Raw genomic sequence first — 12,439 nt, 5'->3', positions numbered from 1 at the left:
CATCTCATGCTGTGATGCCTTGTCCAGCCCTGTTGCTGGCCTGGTGTGCACACTGCTCCCTTCCCTTGGAACCAGGGGCACCGTGGTCTTAAGGGAACCAGGTCCTCTGCCATTTTCCCCAAGTAAAGGCTGGGGTTGGGGAGCAAGAGGGAGGGGTCCATTCATCTCCAGTTCCCGACCCGTTAAAGCCCACACCTAGTGCTGGAGTTAGTCTGGACCCTCTCCGGCCTCTACACTGTCTTCCCAAAATGCTCATGTGGGCTGAGTTGGTCCCCAGGCGCAGCTGCTGGAAGCGTGGACGATCCGTCACCCAAGGGCTGCAGGATGTGGGTGGGTGTGCTTTGGGTGACTGCCTAGCCCAGCACCGGCTGCCCCTAAGCTTAGCCTGCTGTGGTGCTCCCCGTGGTAGCAGAGCAGTGCTCAGGAGCCCAGGCTATTGACTATCTATCTCTGACTGCCATCCGGCAGGTAGGGAGCTGGAGGTCCTGTCCTGTCATGCTTCTGAGCCACTGTCCTTGTGGCTTGCCCAGTGTTAGTGTCTGCCGCTCTCCTCTTCCCCCTGCCTCTCTGCAGCCCGTCACAGTTGTGTTTCATCGTAGGGCCCTTCACCCGTGAGCCCCAATGCCCTGGACCGCACAGCTGCTTGGCTCTTGACCATGAACGCGCAGTTGTTAGAAGACGAGGGCCTGGGCCCAGACCCCCCCCACAGGGATAGGCTAAGGAGTAAGGAGGAGCTCAGCCAAGCAGAAAAGGTAAAGCTGGACCCGGGCAGGCGGGCAGGGTGGGCCCTCATTCAGCGGGTGCTGCTCATTCTGACCCACACAGGTCTAGGGGTCAGTGAGAGGAAAGCAGCAGGAGGGGTTTAGCTTAGACCTGAGGCCTCCATGCAGGCTGCATATCAGCATCACTCAGGGATGGTACTGGGTCAGACTCTGGGACCTAGAGGCTGGAGCTCTGAGAGGTCCTTTACCCTGAAGCACCTGAGCTTCTGAGCGTCCGGAACTGGAGACCTGGGTGCCAGAGAGGCACCTGGAGACCATTGGAAGGAGCTTTAGTTATGAGGAGGCAGAAACAGGATCTTGTTCCTGCCCAGGGCCTGGGGGAAACAGTTACCAGGAAGAAAGGTGGAGTCAGGTTGCCACTGTTTTCTTCCTTCCATGAGAAAAAATTGATTCTAAAATCCAAACCTTGTCCACCACACACCTCTAACATTTGGAGGGCAGTGGGTATTCTGTCCTGCCAGGTCTTCCAACTGTGGATCTGTGGGTAGTCCTTGACCTCCCTGGAGGCCGTAGCCCAGGTTGACAGGAGGCAGTGCAGCCACCTCCCCACTTGGTGGAGATCAGACTTGGTGTTCTTACCCCTCAGGGCCTGGGACAGCCTGTGGCGGCCCCTCAAGCACAGTCCCAGGGGTCACCAGGGGTCAGGGTGGCAGCGCTTCCTCTCCCTGGCTTTCCATGCTGCATTCACCACTCCCCACCACGCCCTCGACGCGCTGCATGCTCCGCTTTCGCCATGATCACGCAGAGGGGACCCAGCGGGCACGCACAGTGCTCCAGGGCCAGAGTTTGGCAGGGAGTGAGGTGGCCTGACCTCACCCCAGGCTTCCTGCCTCCCCGTCCCGGCTTCCTCACGTGTCTGACCCCTCTTACTTCTGGGGTTGCCCCTGTCTCCCTCGTGTTCAGAGGCAGCTGGCTCCTCCTGCAGCCCACACAGCCTCCCGGGAGGCGGCTCTGGTCCCCTTCCGAGTCAGATGCAGGAAACCCAAACCACCTTGCCTTTACCTTTCACTTCTCTCCTGGTCTCTCCCTCTCCCTGTCCCCACGCCACTCCTGAGCCTCCGTCCTTAGGATCTCAGCCTGCTGGTCAATCACCATATGATTTGGTCACCTCATCTGGACCCTTCCTGCAGAACCCCCACCTCTAGGGTGCTTTTGGATGTCTTCATATATCTTAGGGTTTTAAACCTTTATTTATTATAAAAAAGCTCAAGGTCCTAGTTAAACCCTCACTCCGGAGATTTGAGGTTTGAGTTTTCATCCCCCTTGGTATAAGTCAGGCTGGGAGGTTAGTAGAGAAACTCCTGTGTGGGGACAGTCTTGAGTCTCATCCCTGCACTGGGCCATCCCCCCGCTGGCTCCCTCCCACCTGTACCCCACTTGGGCTGACGAGGCTGTGCTCTCTGTCCTGGGTGCTGTGCCGTGGCACTCTGCCCTCCTGGCAGGACCTCGCAGTGCTGCAGGACAAGCTGCGAATCTCCACCAAGAAGCTGGAGGAGTACGAGACCCTGTTCAAGTGCCAGGAGGAGACGACACAGAAGCTAGTGCTGGAGTACCAAGCGCGGCTGGAGGAGGGTGAGGAGCGGCTGCGGCGGCAGCAGGAGGACAAGGACATCCAGATGAAAGGCATCATCAGCAGGTGAGGGCAGCCTGTCCTCTGCCCTCAAGGAGGCCACAGCCTAATGGGCGAGCCTCAGGGCCCCTGCCTTGGGGAGTTGTTGATTTGCTGGGGGGCGGGGGGCAGCATCCCAGGCCCCAGGCCTGGAGTGTGGACAGCCCACAGTGCCATGCTTGTTGACGGTGGAGTGCAGAGTTGGGGAGGGCAAGAGGGAGGCTGGGCCACCTCCCAGAGGACCTAGGCTTCCTGGAGGAGTTTGGAACCTGGATTTGGGGTGCCGGGAAAGACAGGACCCCATTCAGGGCTGGATAAAAGAAATGTCAGTTACATTTAGAAGATGAGGGTGGGAGGCGGGGGGTCACACAGAGTAACTTCCAGGTTTTCTTTAGAGATCTGGGAGTATGTGTGTCAGGGCACCAGATGGGAAGAGTTGCTGTTCTAGGGGGAAGGAAAAGGCTAATGATACGGATTTGGGATATGTTGAATTTCAATGTGTCTGAGTCATCTGGGGGACAGTTGGTTTTAATGATGGCTCTCATCTTTGTTGATGGCTTGTCAGCCACTGTGTTGCCTCCCCATGCCCCTCTTTCCACCTGTGGTAGGTGGGCAACTGGGGTGCAGTGCAGGTGTGGCATCCAGGCCAACCCTCAAGGTCCCATCTTGGAGTATACTTCCTTACGTTACAAGAGGAGAGACGTTTAGATTTACAGCTTGGTTCTTTGCACAGTCTAAGACAGGAAGTTCCCCTACCTGGCCTCATGCTTTGTCCATAGCATAAACCCTTCCCAAGTTCCTCCTGTTCAGACCACCTCTCTTCCTGACTGTTGTTGCTTCATCAACCTGTGGTCGTGTTCATTGTGCAGTGGTCAACGTGAGCAGGACCCAGGTGACGAGTGGCCTGTGTGTTCACCTGACCTCCAGCTCTGCTCTTGGCTCCCCTCGTGTGTGGTTCCAGGAACAGAAACATTTTCACCCTATCCACCGCCTCCTCATTGTGTCTATTCTCTGAGGTGCCTGCTCTCAAGTACAGGGGCTTCCTTAACACGGTTATTTCTCCTAAACAGTACTGGTTAATCTCCTCGCTATTGTATGTGTCAGCTAGGTCAGTTTGGTTGATAGTGTTGTTTGGGTCTCCTTTTCCTTCCTGCTTTTCTATACATCTTTACTGCTGTTCTGCCAGTCATGGAGAAAAAGATTTTGAGGTGGCCATTCGAAATTATGTATTCATATTAGTTCTCCTTTCATTTCTATTGTTTTTGCTTTATTTACACTGAAATTCTATTCTTAGGTACCTATACTTTGAGAATTATGAACTATTGATAAACTGATGTCATTATCATTATAAAATCACATTCTTTATCCTTCATGATATGCCTTGCTCTGAAACCTGAGCTGTTGTTAATATAGTCACTCCAGCTTTCTTTTGATTTGTGTCCTTTTATATCCTTGTACTTTTAGATCATTTAAGCTACTACAACAGAACAACTTAGACTGGATAAATTATAAACAACAGAAATTTTTTACTCATGATTCTGAAAGCTGGCATGTTCAAAATCAAGGTGCCAGCAAATTTAGTGTCTGGTGAGGACCCTCCTTTGTAGACGGTGCCTTGTTAGTATGTCCTTACATGGCAGAAAGGTAAACAAGCTCCCTTGGGCTTCTTTAAGGGCACTAAACCCATTCATGAGGACAGAGACCTCTTGACTTAATCACCTTCAAGGTCCATCTATTAATGCCATAGCTTTAGGGGTTAGCTTTTAAACTGTGAATTTGGGAGAAAATAGACACTTTTACCACACCATCTGTGTGTATAAAGGGAGTTTGTTTTACAATTATTGTTGGGTCTTTTGTCTAATCTTTTTTGCTTTTTAATTAGAGTGTTTTGACCATTTACATTTAATGTAATCATAAGCATGATTATGTTTGAATCTATTATCTTGCTATTTGTTTCCTATTTGTAGCCTTTCTTACCCTTTTCCTGCCTTCTTTTGAACTGTGGTGCTTATTATTATTATTTATTTATTTATTTATTTGTCTCTGCTATTGGCTTATTAACTCTGCCTCCCTGCTGCTCTGGGCCCGGGGTTGGCAAGCTTTCTGAAAAGGACAGATAAGTGTTTCATGTGGTCTCACTGCCACTTGGCCACTCTTCTGTAATAGCAGAGCTGTTTCAGTGGTGTGGCTGTTTACAAAAACAGTGGGCCCACTTTGGCCCCCATCCTTAGGCTACAATGACAGGGACTTTGTCCTCATCTTTGTTTCTCTATTCTTATGTGCCTTTTCTCTGACTGTTTTTAAGAGACTGGTGTAACTTAGTGGTAGAGCATTATGCACAGGGCCCTGAGTTCCATCCTTCACTCCTCAAAAAAAAATTTGTTTTGTTTTTTTATCACTTTTGGACTGCAGTGTGTTAGAAGAGGCCTTGGTATGGCTTTCTTCATGTTTCTTGGGCTTATTATGCTTGTGGATTGGCAGGTGTGTGATACCATTTTCCCTGCCTTTTCTGGGACTCCCATCATTCAAATATTGAGCTGCTTTGTGTCATCCCACATTGTACTGATGCTCTATTGTTTGTGTGTGTGTTTTCTCTTAAATAATTTCTACACAGTCAAGTTTGCTACTCATTTCTTTTTACTATAACCTTATCTAATACTTTTTTATTTAATTTTATTTTTTAATTTAATACTGGGTATTAAACCCAAGGAAACTTAACCACTTAACCCATCCCCAGCCCTTTTTATATATATTTTTTTGAGACAGGGTCTCACTAAGTTGCATAGGGCCTTGCCAAATTGCTGAGACTGGCCTTGAACTCATGGTCCTCCTACCTCAGCCTCCTAAGTCTCTGGGATGATAGACATGTGCCACCACACCTGGCAATAGTTTTTACTTCTGATACTGTATTTTTCACCTCTAGAATTTGATTTTGGCTTAAATCCCATTTTTTTCTCATCATCCTCATACTTCGGTTTTCTTGAACATGTAGGATATACGTAAAATAGTTGTTTTGTTGTCCTTGCCTACTAATTTCATCATCTACGACATCTTTTACTAATTTTTCTCCTGGTATGGATTTTATTTTCCTACTTCTCTGCATACCTGATAATTTTTGGTTGGATGCCAGACATTGTGAATTTTGTAGCGTGGTGTTGGATATTTTGTGTTTAAGTACTTTGGAATTTGTTCTGGGTGACAGGGAAGCAGCTTCGCCCTTTCAAGTGTTGCTTTTAAGCTTTGTAAGAGTGGGTTCTGCTCCTGGGGCTGTAGTCTAGGCCTGCCATTGAGGCAGTTTCCTTTTGGGGATCCCAGTTAAGGTATCTTCTTCCTCTAGCAGGTAGGAATACCAGCTATCCCTTGGATTGATTTGTATAATCTTTTCCAGTGACTCTTGCCTGAAAATTTTCTCATATGCATGCTGACCAGTATTCATGATTCATCCAAAGACCCAAGGGACCCCTCAGGAAATCTGTGGAGTTGTCTCTGCATCGTCACCCTGTGCAGAAAAGCCTCTCCTTACCTTTTCTGAACTCCTATGTGTCCTCAGCCCAGTGAGGCTGCAGTGTCCCCTTCTCTGCCCCGGTCTGAGCTGGGGTCACCTCACTGGCTCTCCTTCTCTTAGGAATTGGACGCTGCTGCCTATTCAGTGTCTGAAAAACTTGGTTTCAGATATCGTGCCCAGATTTCTAATTTGTTTGCTTCTTTTTAAGGCAGGAGTATAAATGCAATGCCCTTCTAATATAATTTCCCTTAATTAATACCAACTAACTCCCTGCCCCATACACATGGACTCTTCTCAGTGTCCTACCTTCCTGGAGGGGCACCTGTCAATGCTCCCTGCTGATGGGTTTTTTTTGTTTGTTTGTTTGTTTTGAGGTGCTGGGGATTGGACCCAGGGCCTTGTGCTTGCAAGGCAAGTACTCTACCAACTGAGCTATGTCCCCAGCCCCTGGTGATGGTTCCTCAGCCCTCAACAGCCATGTGAGGCACCCACCTCAGCACCACTGACCCCCAACACCTCTGAGAGTGGGCTAACTGGACTAGAGGAATTGCGAGGGTGGGTGGAGGTGGAAGTGCAGCCTTGGGCGTAGGTGGCTGCTCTGGGAAGCGTGCAGAGTGACCAGGCAGAGGCCGGGCTGGGGCCGTAGAACTCGCACGTCCCACAGGCAGCACCAGGCGTCTGCAGACAGGCAGACCCAGAGTGGGTCAGGGAGCCACAGGACTTGGAATGCAGCTGTGACCAGTGGCAGTGGCACCAGGACTGGAGCGAGATGAGGCCAAGGGTTCTGGGACGGGCAGACATGCCAGAGCATCTCAGAGGGTGCTTCTGCCCAGCTTCTCCACCTACTCCCTGCTCTGTGTTCCATGGACCCCAGCTTCCCACAGGCCAGTGTGGGGTGTAGCTACTCTCCTTCATGTGGCTTCCCATTCATTTTTGTACTCAAGTGCCCAGCACAGTAGCCACATGACCTCGACCGTGGTGAATGAGGGGTAGAGAAAGTTCCAGAGCCTTTCAGTTCCTTCATCTTCCCGCTTGCACTGTGGGTCTGGTGGCATAGCACCAACTGCTTAGCTCTGAGTTATGAAGATCCACCCCTGTCCCACCACCTACCTTGGTTCCTAGATGAACATCAGGAAAGGGGCAGCCCCAGGACCTTCTGGGATTTGAGAACAGAACTGGGTGGAGTGTGACTGTAAGGAGCAGTTGGACATGGCAGTTCCTGGGGGGCTTCTGCCTCAGCAAGCGTGGGAGGCAAGTCTGTGGCCCACAGAGGAAGGGACTCCTAATGTGTGGTCCTCACCCTCCCTCTCCTGCTCCCTCCAGTGCCAACCTGACTGTCCCTGTCTCTCACAGGTTGATGTCAGTGGAGGAGGAGCTGAAGAAGGACCACGCAGAGATGCAAGCAGCTGTGGACTCCAAACAGAAGATCATTGATGCACAGGTGGGGAGCTTTGGCTTTTTGGTTAGCCTCAGGTGGTACAGGACTTGGCATGGGGGAGGGGGTGACTTTTGTTTCTCTAGAATCCTTGGTCTACTTTATTGCAGAAGCTGAGGATCTTTGCTCGGAGAAGTCAAACCTGTGGTTTCAGTGGGCCACAGACTCAGTAGCACAGGCTAGTGGAGGGGAGGGGGAGTCCCCTGCTTGCTGGAGCACTCAGTGGGTGTTGTCCTTCACAAGGGAGGGTGGTGACTGAAGAGTGTAAACTACTGGACGGGGAATGGGCAGGGCTGGAGGCAGGGGTTGACAGCTGGCTGGGCAGAAGGAGCTCTAAGTCTCTTGTTCAAAGCTGTGGCTTCCAAACTGCATTGAGAGAGGAGCCTTCAAGGGGACACCCTTAGCTCAGGGCTGGGCACCTCCTCAGTTGCCCAGCAGTGGTCCAGGCCTTGTTCCGATCACAAACTGCAGAGACGAGGAGCTGTGACCTCTGTGGGTGTCAGGTGCACATGAGTGAGATGCTGCCCATGAGGCCTCCATGGCCATAGACGCCGCTGTGAGAGCCACTCGGGTTTAGGAAACAGGCGCTGAGCCGCTGCCCCGTTGCACCAGCTGCTCCACAGCCTGTGCCCTGCCCTGCTCTGCCTGTGGCTCTGCAGTCCTCCCTGCCTGCCCAGCCAGCTCTTCCAGGCCCCTGGCCCCAGGGTGCTTCTCGGGGGCATGCTCCTCCCTGCAGCCTGAGCTCATCTCGGGCCTCCTGGTGCCTCCCTGCCCGCAGGAGAAGCGCATCGCCTCCCTGGACGCTGCCAACGCCCGCCTCATGAGCGCACTGACCCAGCTGAAAGAGAGGTACAGCATGCAAGCCCGTAACGGCATCTCCCCCACCAACCCCACCAAATTGCAGATTACTGAGAACGGCGAGTTCAGAAACAGCAGCAATTGTTAACCTGCCCGAGGAGGGAGGAACCTACCTAAGGAGAGGGGGACTGTGGTGGCCCAGGGCAGGGTCTCGGCTGGGGAGGCACCCCCAGAGTTGCAGCCCCAGTGCGGGTGGCAGGAGGCCGAGGCGCCCCCTCCCCTCGCCCGCAGTGCAGGAGGCGGCCGCAGAGGGAGCGCGAGAGACTGATGCAGCGCAAGGGGGGCTACCAGCCGCTCCCCTCCTCTTCCGCCCAAGAAGAGTGTTTGGGTGCAGGCAGAAGAGACTGCACGCGGGGGAGTGGGGACGGGCCTGCCAAACACGTCTGTCGGTTATGGAATTTGATGTGTGTCACCTTTCCTCCTTGACCCGGCCAAGTGCATGTACCCCTACCTCGCCAGGGAGGGAGCTGCCTGGAAAAGGGACAGTTAAGGGCTAGGGGCCACTCCTGTGGCTTCCTCTGTCCTGCTGGGGGTTCAGGACTCTGGTTGCCAGGCCTTTGCCCTGTGGGGCCTGGAACCTGATGGGTTAGTTGGCAGGCAGAGATGTGGGGAGGACTCTGAGGCAGGGATCTGTGTCCCCTGCCTGTCTTTGCCCCATCTGCCACTGCATGCGGCCCGTCGCTGACCCTGCCTGGCCGTGAGGAACTGAGGATTCACTCCCACCTGCCCTGTCCCAGACTCGCACTGTCCACCTCTCTCCCTTCCTTAGTCATGTTGCCAAATAGGCCCGTGAGGATCCTGGCTTTTTCTTTGGGGCCCTTACACCTGTGGGGAGGATCCGGAGCCTCCCACACTTGCCACATGGGCCTGGGCTGTTGTTCTGGGACACCCAGAAGCCAAAGAGCTAGACAGAGCTGCCCAGTGGCACTGTGCATTGTAGCTGCCTTCTCCGGGGCCAGTGCTGCCAGGGCACAGTGGCCCTGAGGGGCGTGGCCAGCTGGTGCTCACCCTGAAAAGGTGATCTTTCCTCTGATGGTTTGAAAGAAAAAGTTAACAACTGCAGGCCCTGAGAAGGTGGATAACTGTGATTTTTTTTCCTTTCACAGTATGCATTAGAAACAAAAGCCCGCTTGCTCGCTTGCTGGAACACAGGGGCCTTTTAAATTGAGCGTGCGCACTGCATGGGAAATAGCGGCCCTGGAGGATGTTAGCCTTGCTCCCTCTCAAGACAGCAGCAGCCTGCACCGGGCCCGGCGCAGCCGCCGCCTCCTCACCCCTCCCGGCCCCAGCCAAGGACCCAGGCGCTGCAGACAGGGGAGGGGCACTCCCACAGCGGGGGCTGGCTTCCCTCAGCTCTAGGCTGTTCTGTAGCATATCTGCCCCTCCCCCCTTTGCGGAACATAGATGGGCAGGAACTGGGGTCTCTCGGCCCCATCTATTCCCGTGCCCTACAGATTCCAAGCCCTGGCCCTGGGTCACCTAGGGCAGGAGCTGGGGCCTTGGCCCAGGCAGCAGAGCCAGGGCTGGGCGAGCTCATGAGCTGCCACCTCTGCCTCTGGGGCTGGAAAGTGCCAGAATTTACCAGGAAGGGCAGAAGTGCTGGAGGGGTGGCCAGAGCCACGCTGCACCCCTTCCTGGGCCTACAGGCAGGTGACAGCGGCTGCTCCAGGAGGGGGAGTTAGGCTAGAGACGTGCTGGTGGAGAGGGGCTGCGCCAAGGGCCAGAGACCTCAGGGAGGAAGGGGCTGGGCTGAGCCTGCTGCCACCCCTTCCTGCCCCCATTCCTGTCCACACCCCTGCGCCTGCGTACTTCAGACCAGGGTGGCCACACAGGCAGGGCCCGGCTCCCGTTGTGTCCTCCTCTGGCCAGTGCCATCCTCACCGCCAGGGAGCCCTGCTGTCCCCACCCTACCCACTCCACCCCTCCCACAGATGCCTCATAGAGTGACCTCGAACTGACCACCTCTTAGCAATACGGGGAGGTCCCCAGGGCCTGGACAGGAGGACACGGGGGCCAGCCGCTGTGGCCAGTGCTGGCTGCCCTTGGCGGGGGTTGTGAGCTCTCAGGCCGAGAGCCTTACTTACCTAGTGCAAAAACTGTAAACGTGTACAGACTCTTCACAGATTTTTATCTTAATTGCAAGTCTGACGATTTTTGTAAATGTTCTTGGTGTTTGACTGTAATGTAATATTTCACCCAAGGTTGTACATAGTCCTTTAGTCCTGGTGCTGCGAGGGTTGCCGGGACTGCTGCTCCTGACGGTTTGTATTGTATTTTGTAATCTAGAGAAGTGCTGGGCAGGACAGAGCTTCGGGGTCCAGGGGCCTGTGTCCTTTCCCTGCCTCTGGCATTTCCTTGTGGCTTTGTGGCGTGCTGTCTGGGTGGAGCTTGATGGGGACGCAGGCCCTGATGGGGCCGGGAAAGGGGGCTTCTACCTAAGGCCACAGAAGATCTGTGTTCCCAGGGCTGGGCCCTGCCTCCTCCTGGGCTAGGGTTGCCAGAGGTCCCTGAGGAGAGGACAGTCCTTTCTCAGGGGAGACAAAGTCCCGAGATTGCTGGAAAAGGCTGCCCCTCCCCTGCCAACAGATACCTGATGTTTTTTGCTCAACTCGTACATTCAGGGTGAAGGAAACTGCCAAACTTCCTATAAATGAAGACTTTTTCTGAATGCACCCCCTCCCCCAGAGCACCTGCCCTGAGGGACACTGTTCCCTCACACCTGTCCGTCTGCGGGAGCCAGACCGTCCAGGGAAACAGCCCCTCTTTTCTACACACTCGGCCACAATGCCGCCCCCCACCGTGTCCTAGTTCCCCCCTTTTGTAAGTATGTGAAAAGGAAAAAATGCAAATGTTGGAGTTTGGCTGGAGCCCTTCCAGCCGTGACTTTGAACCATGTAATAATGTACAGAGAAAGTTGTTGGTGTTCTAAGACTCTGTGTGGCTGTGCAATTTCTGTACATTTGCAATTAGAAATATTAAAGATTTATTTAGCTATTTTAAGCCTGACTCGCCTCTCCATTTAGCTGTGTCTTGGGTGATTTTATAGGGATAATCCAGGTCCCAGGCTGCTTGGTCCACTCTGGTGAAGCAGGGGCCAGCAACCCCCGAAGTCTGCAGTCTCTGCCAGGGAGGGAGCTGATGATCTTGTGAAGACCCTCCCCTGGTCCTCTGTGCTTGGCAGCAAGGGGTCCATGGGTTTCCCCACCTCCAAGGAGATAGAATAGCAACTGCACGTTCCCTGAGGTGGACACCGGCTTCTGCCAGGCTCTGTGTGAAATGACCTCCCATTCGTTGAAATCTGGCCCTAGGAGAGAAGGGATGAGGGAACACAAGAGGTCGACCCAGGGTCACCAGCAAGTCATAGCTGAACTAGACTAAATGTTCCCGAGCTTTCAACACCCAAAGAGGCCAACACAGTCTTTCCCAAGCCAGACCCAGCTGCAAGGTGGAACCCAGCTCCTCTCATTGGAAATAAACCAGTCCCTGAGCCCCTTCAACTGCACCTGCTGCACGGGGGGACCCTTGCAGCCCGGGGTCCTACTGCCTCACAGTAGCTCAGGATCCTGTCTTTCAGTGCGTTTGTAACCCCGGAATGCATGGCCAAGCCCAACCCAAACCATTAACAACTGGACAGACATGACAGGTTCTTCCAGTTCAGGGATATGTCTCCATTTCCTGCCTCTGGCTCCACCTGAGGACTGTCCCCACCCCTTCACCCTCCTGGGACCCACCCTTGGCCACCATCACCTCCAGCCTAAGAAAGCATTGTCTAAGTAGAGCTGCTCTTAAGGGCCAGGCACCAGGCCTTACCCTTTGTCCTCAGATGATTCTGTCTGTCATGTCCCCTGGCCTTCCCCAACGAGATCAGGCCCTGTGTCCCTCCTCAGCCCCTCCATAACATTCTCCAAGCACATCAGTCCTCATCTGCCCAGTGGCCGCACACTCCAGGCGGCCAAGTGCCGCGGGAGAAAGTGAAAACCACGCCCCAGTTCACGCCATGCCTGGGGACACTGGTTGATCCTAACTTGTGTCTCTGGTCTCCCAGCCAGCTGTCTCTCCTGAGAGCCAGACCTACTGTCCCATGGGTGCCTCCCTTCCCAGGCCACCACCAACCTAGCTAAGCCAGCCCTCCCTCTGCAGCACCAGCTCGAAGGCCATCTGCACCCTCCCAGTGCAGCCCTGGCCATCCACACAGCCCTGCCTCCTGCTGGCTCAATGGCTGGTGAACCTTCAGTCTGCCTCAGGCCCAC

General features: G+C 53.8%; 1 protein-coding gene across 12 annotated transcripts in view; it reads left to right on the top strand.

Annotated features, from left to right (window-relative positions):
- Positions 1–12,439, top strand: part of Dab2ip (DAB2 interacting protein) — a 241,180-nt gene that overhangs the window by 167,557 nt on the left and 61,184 nt on the right. For 9 of the 12 annotated variants that reach the window (XM_047524503.1, XM_047524500.1, XM_047524508.1 and 6 more), the window contains 4 exons: positions 600–752; positions 2,225–2,418; positions 7,250–7,337; positions 8,110–11,189. In XM_047524503.1, coding sequence (XP_047380459.1) covers positions 600–752; positions 2,225–2,418; positions 7,250–7,337; positions 8,110–8,277 — 603 coding nt within the window. In that variant the 3' untranslated portion in view covers positions 8,278–11,189. Of the gene's footprint in view, positions 1–599; positions 753–2,224; positions 2,419–7,249; positions 7,338–8,109; positions 11,190–12,439 lie in introns of those variants that run through there. The other 3 variants (XM_047524504.1, XM_047524505.1, XM_047524506.1) reach the window with 3 other exon arrangements.

The sequence above is a fragment of the Sciurus carolinensis genome, chromosome 14, assembly GCF_902686445.1.
Source record: "Sciurus carolinensis chromosome 14, mSciCar1.2, whole genome shotgun sequence".
Taxonomy (NCBI): Eukaryota; Metazoa; Chordata; class Mammalia; order Rodentia; family Sciuridae; genus Sciurus; species Sciurus carolinensis.
The sequence above is the reverse complement of the archived record's forward strand: the minus strand, read 5'-3'. Positions and strand labels throughout refer to the sequence as shown.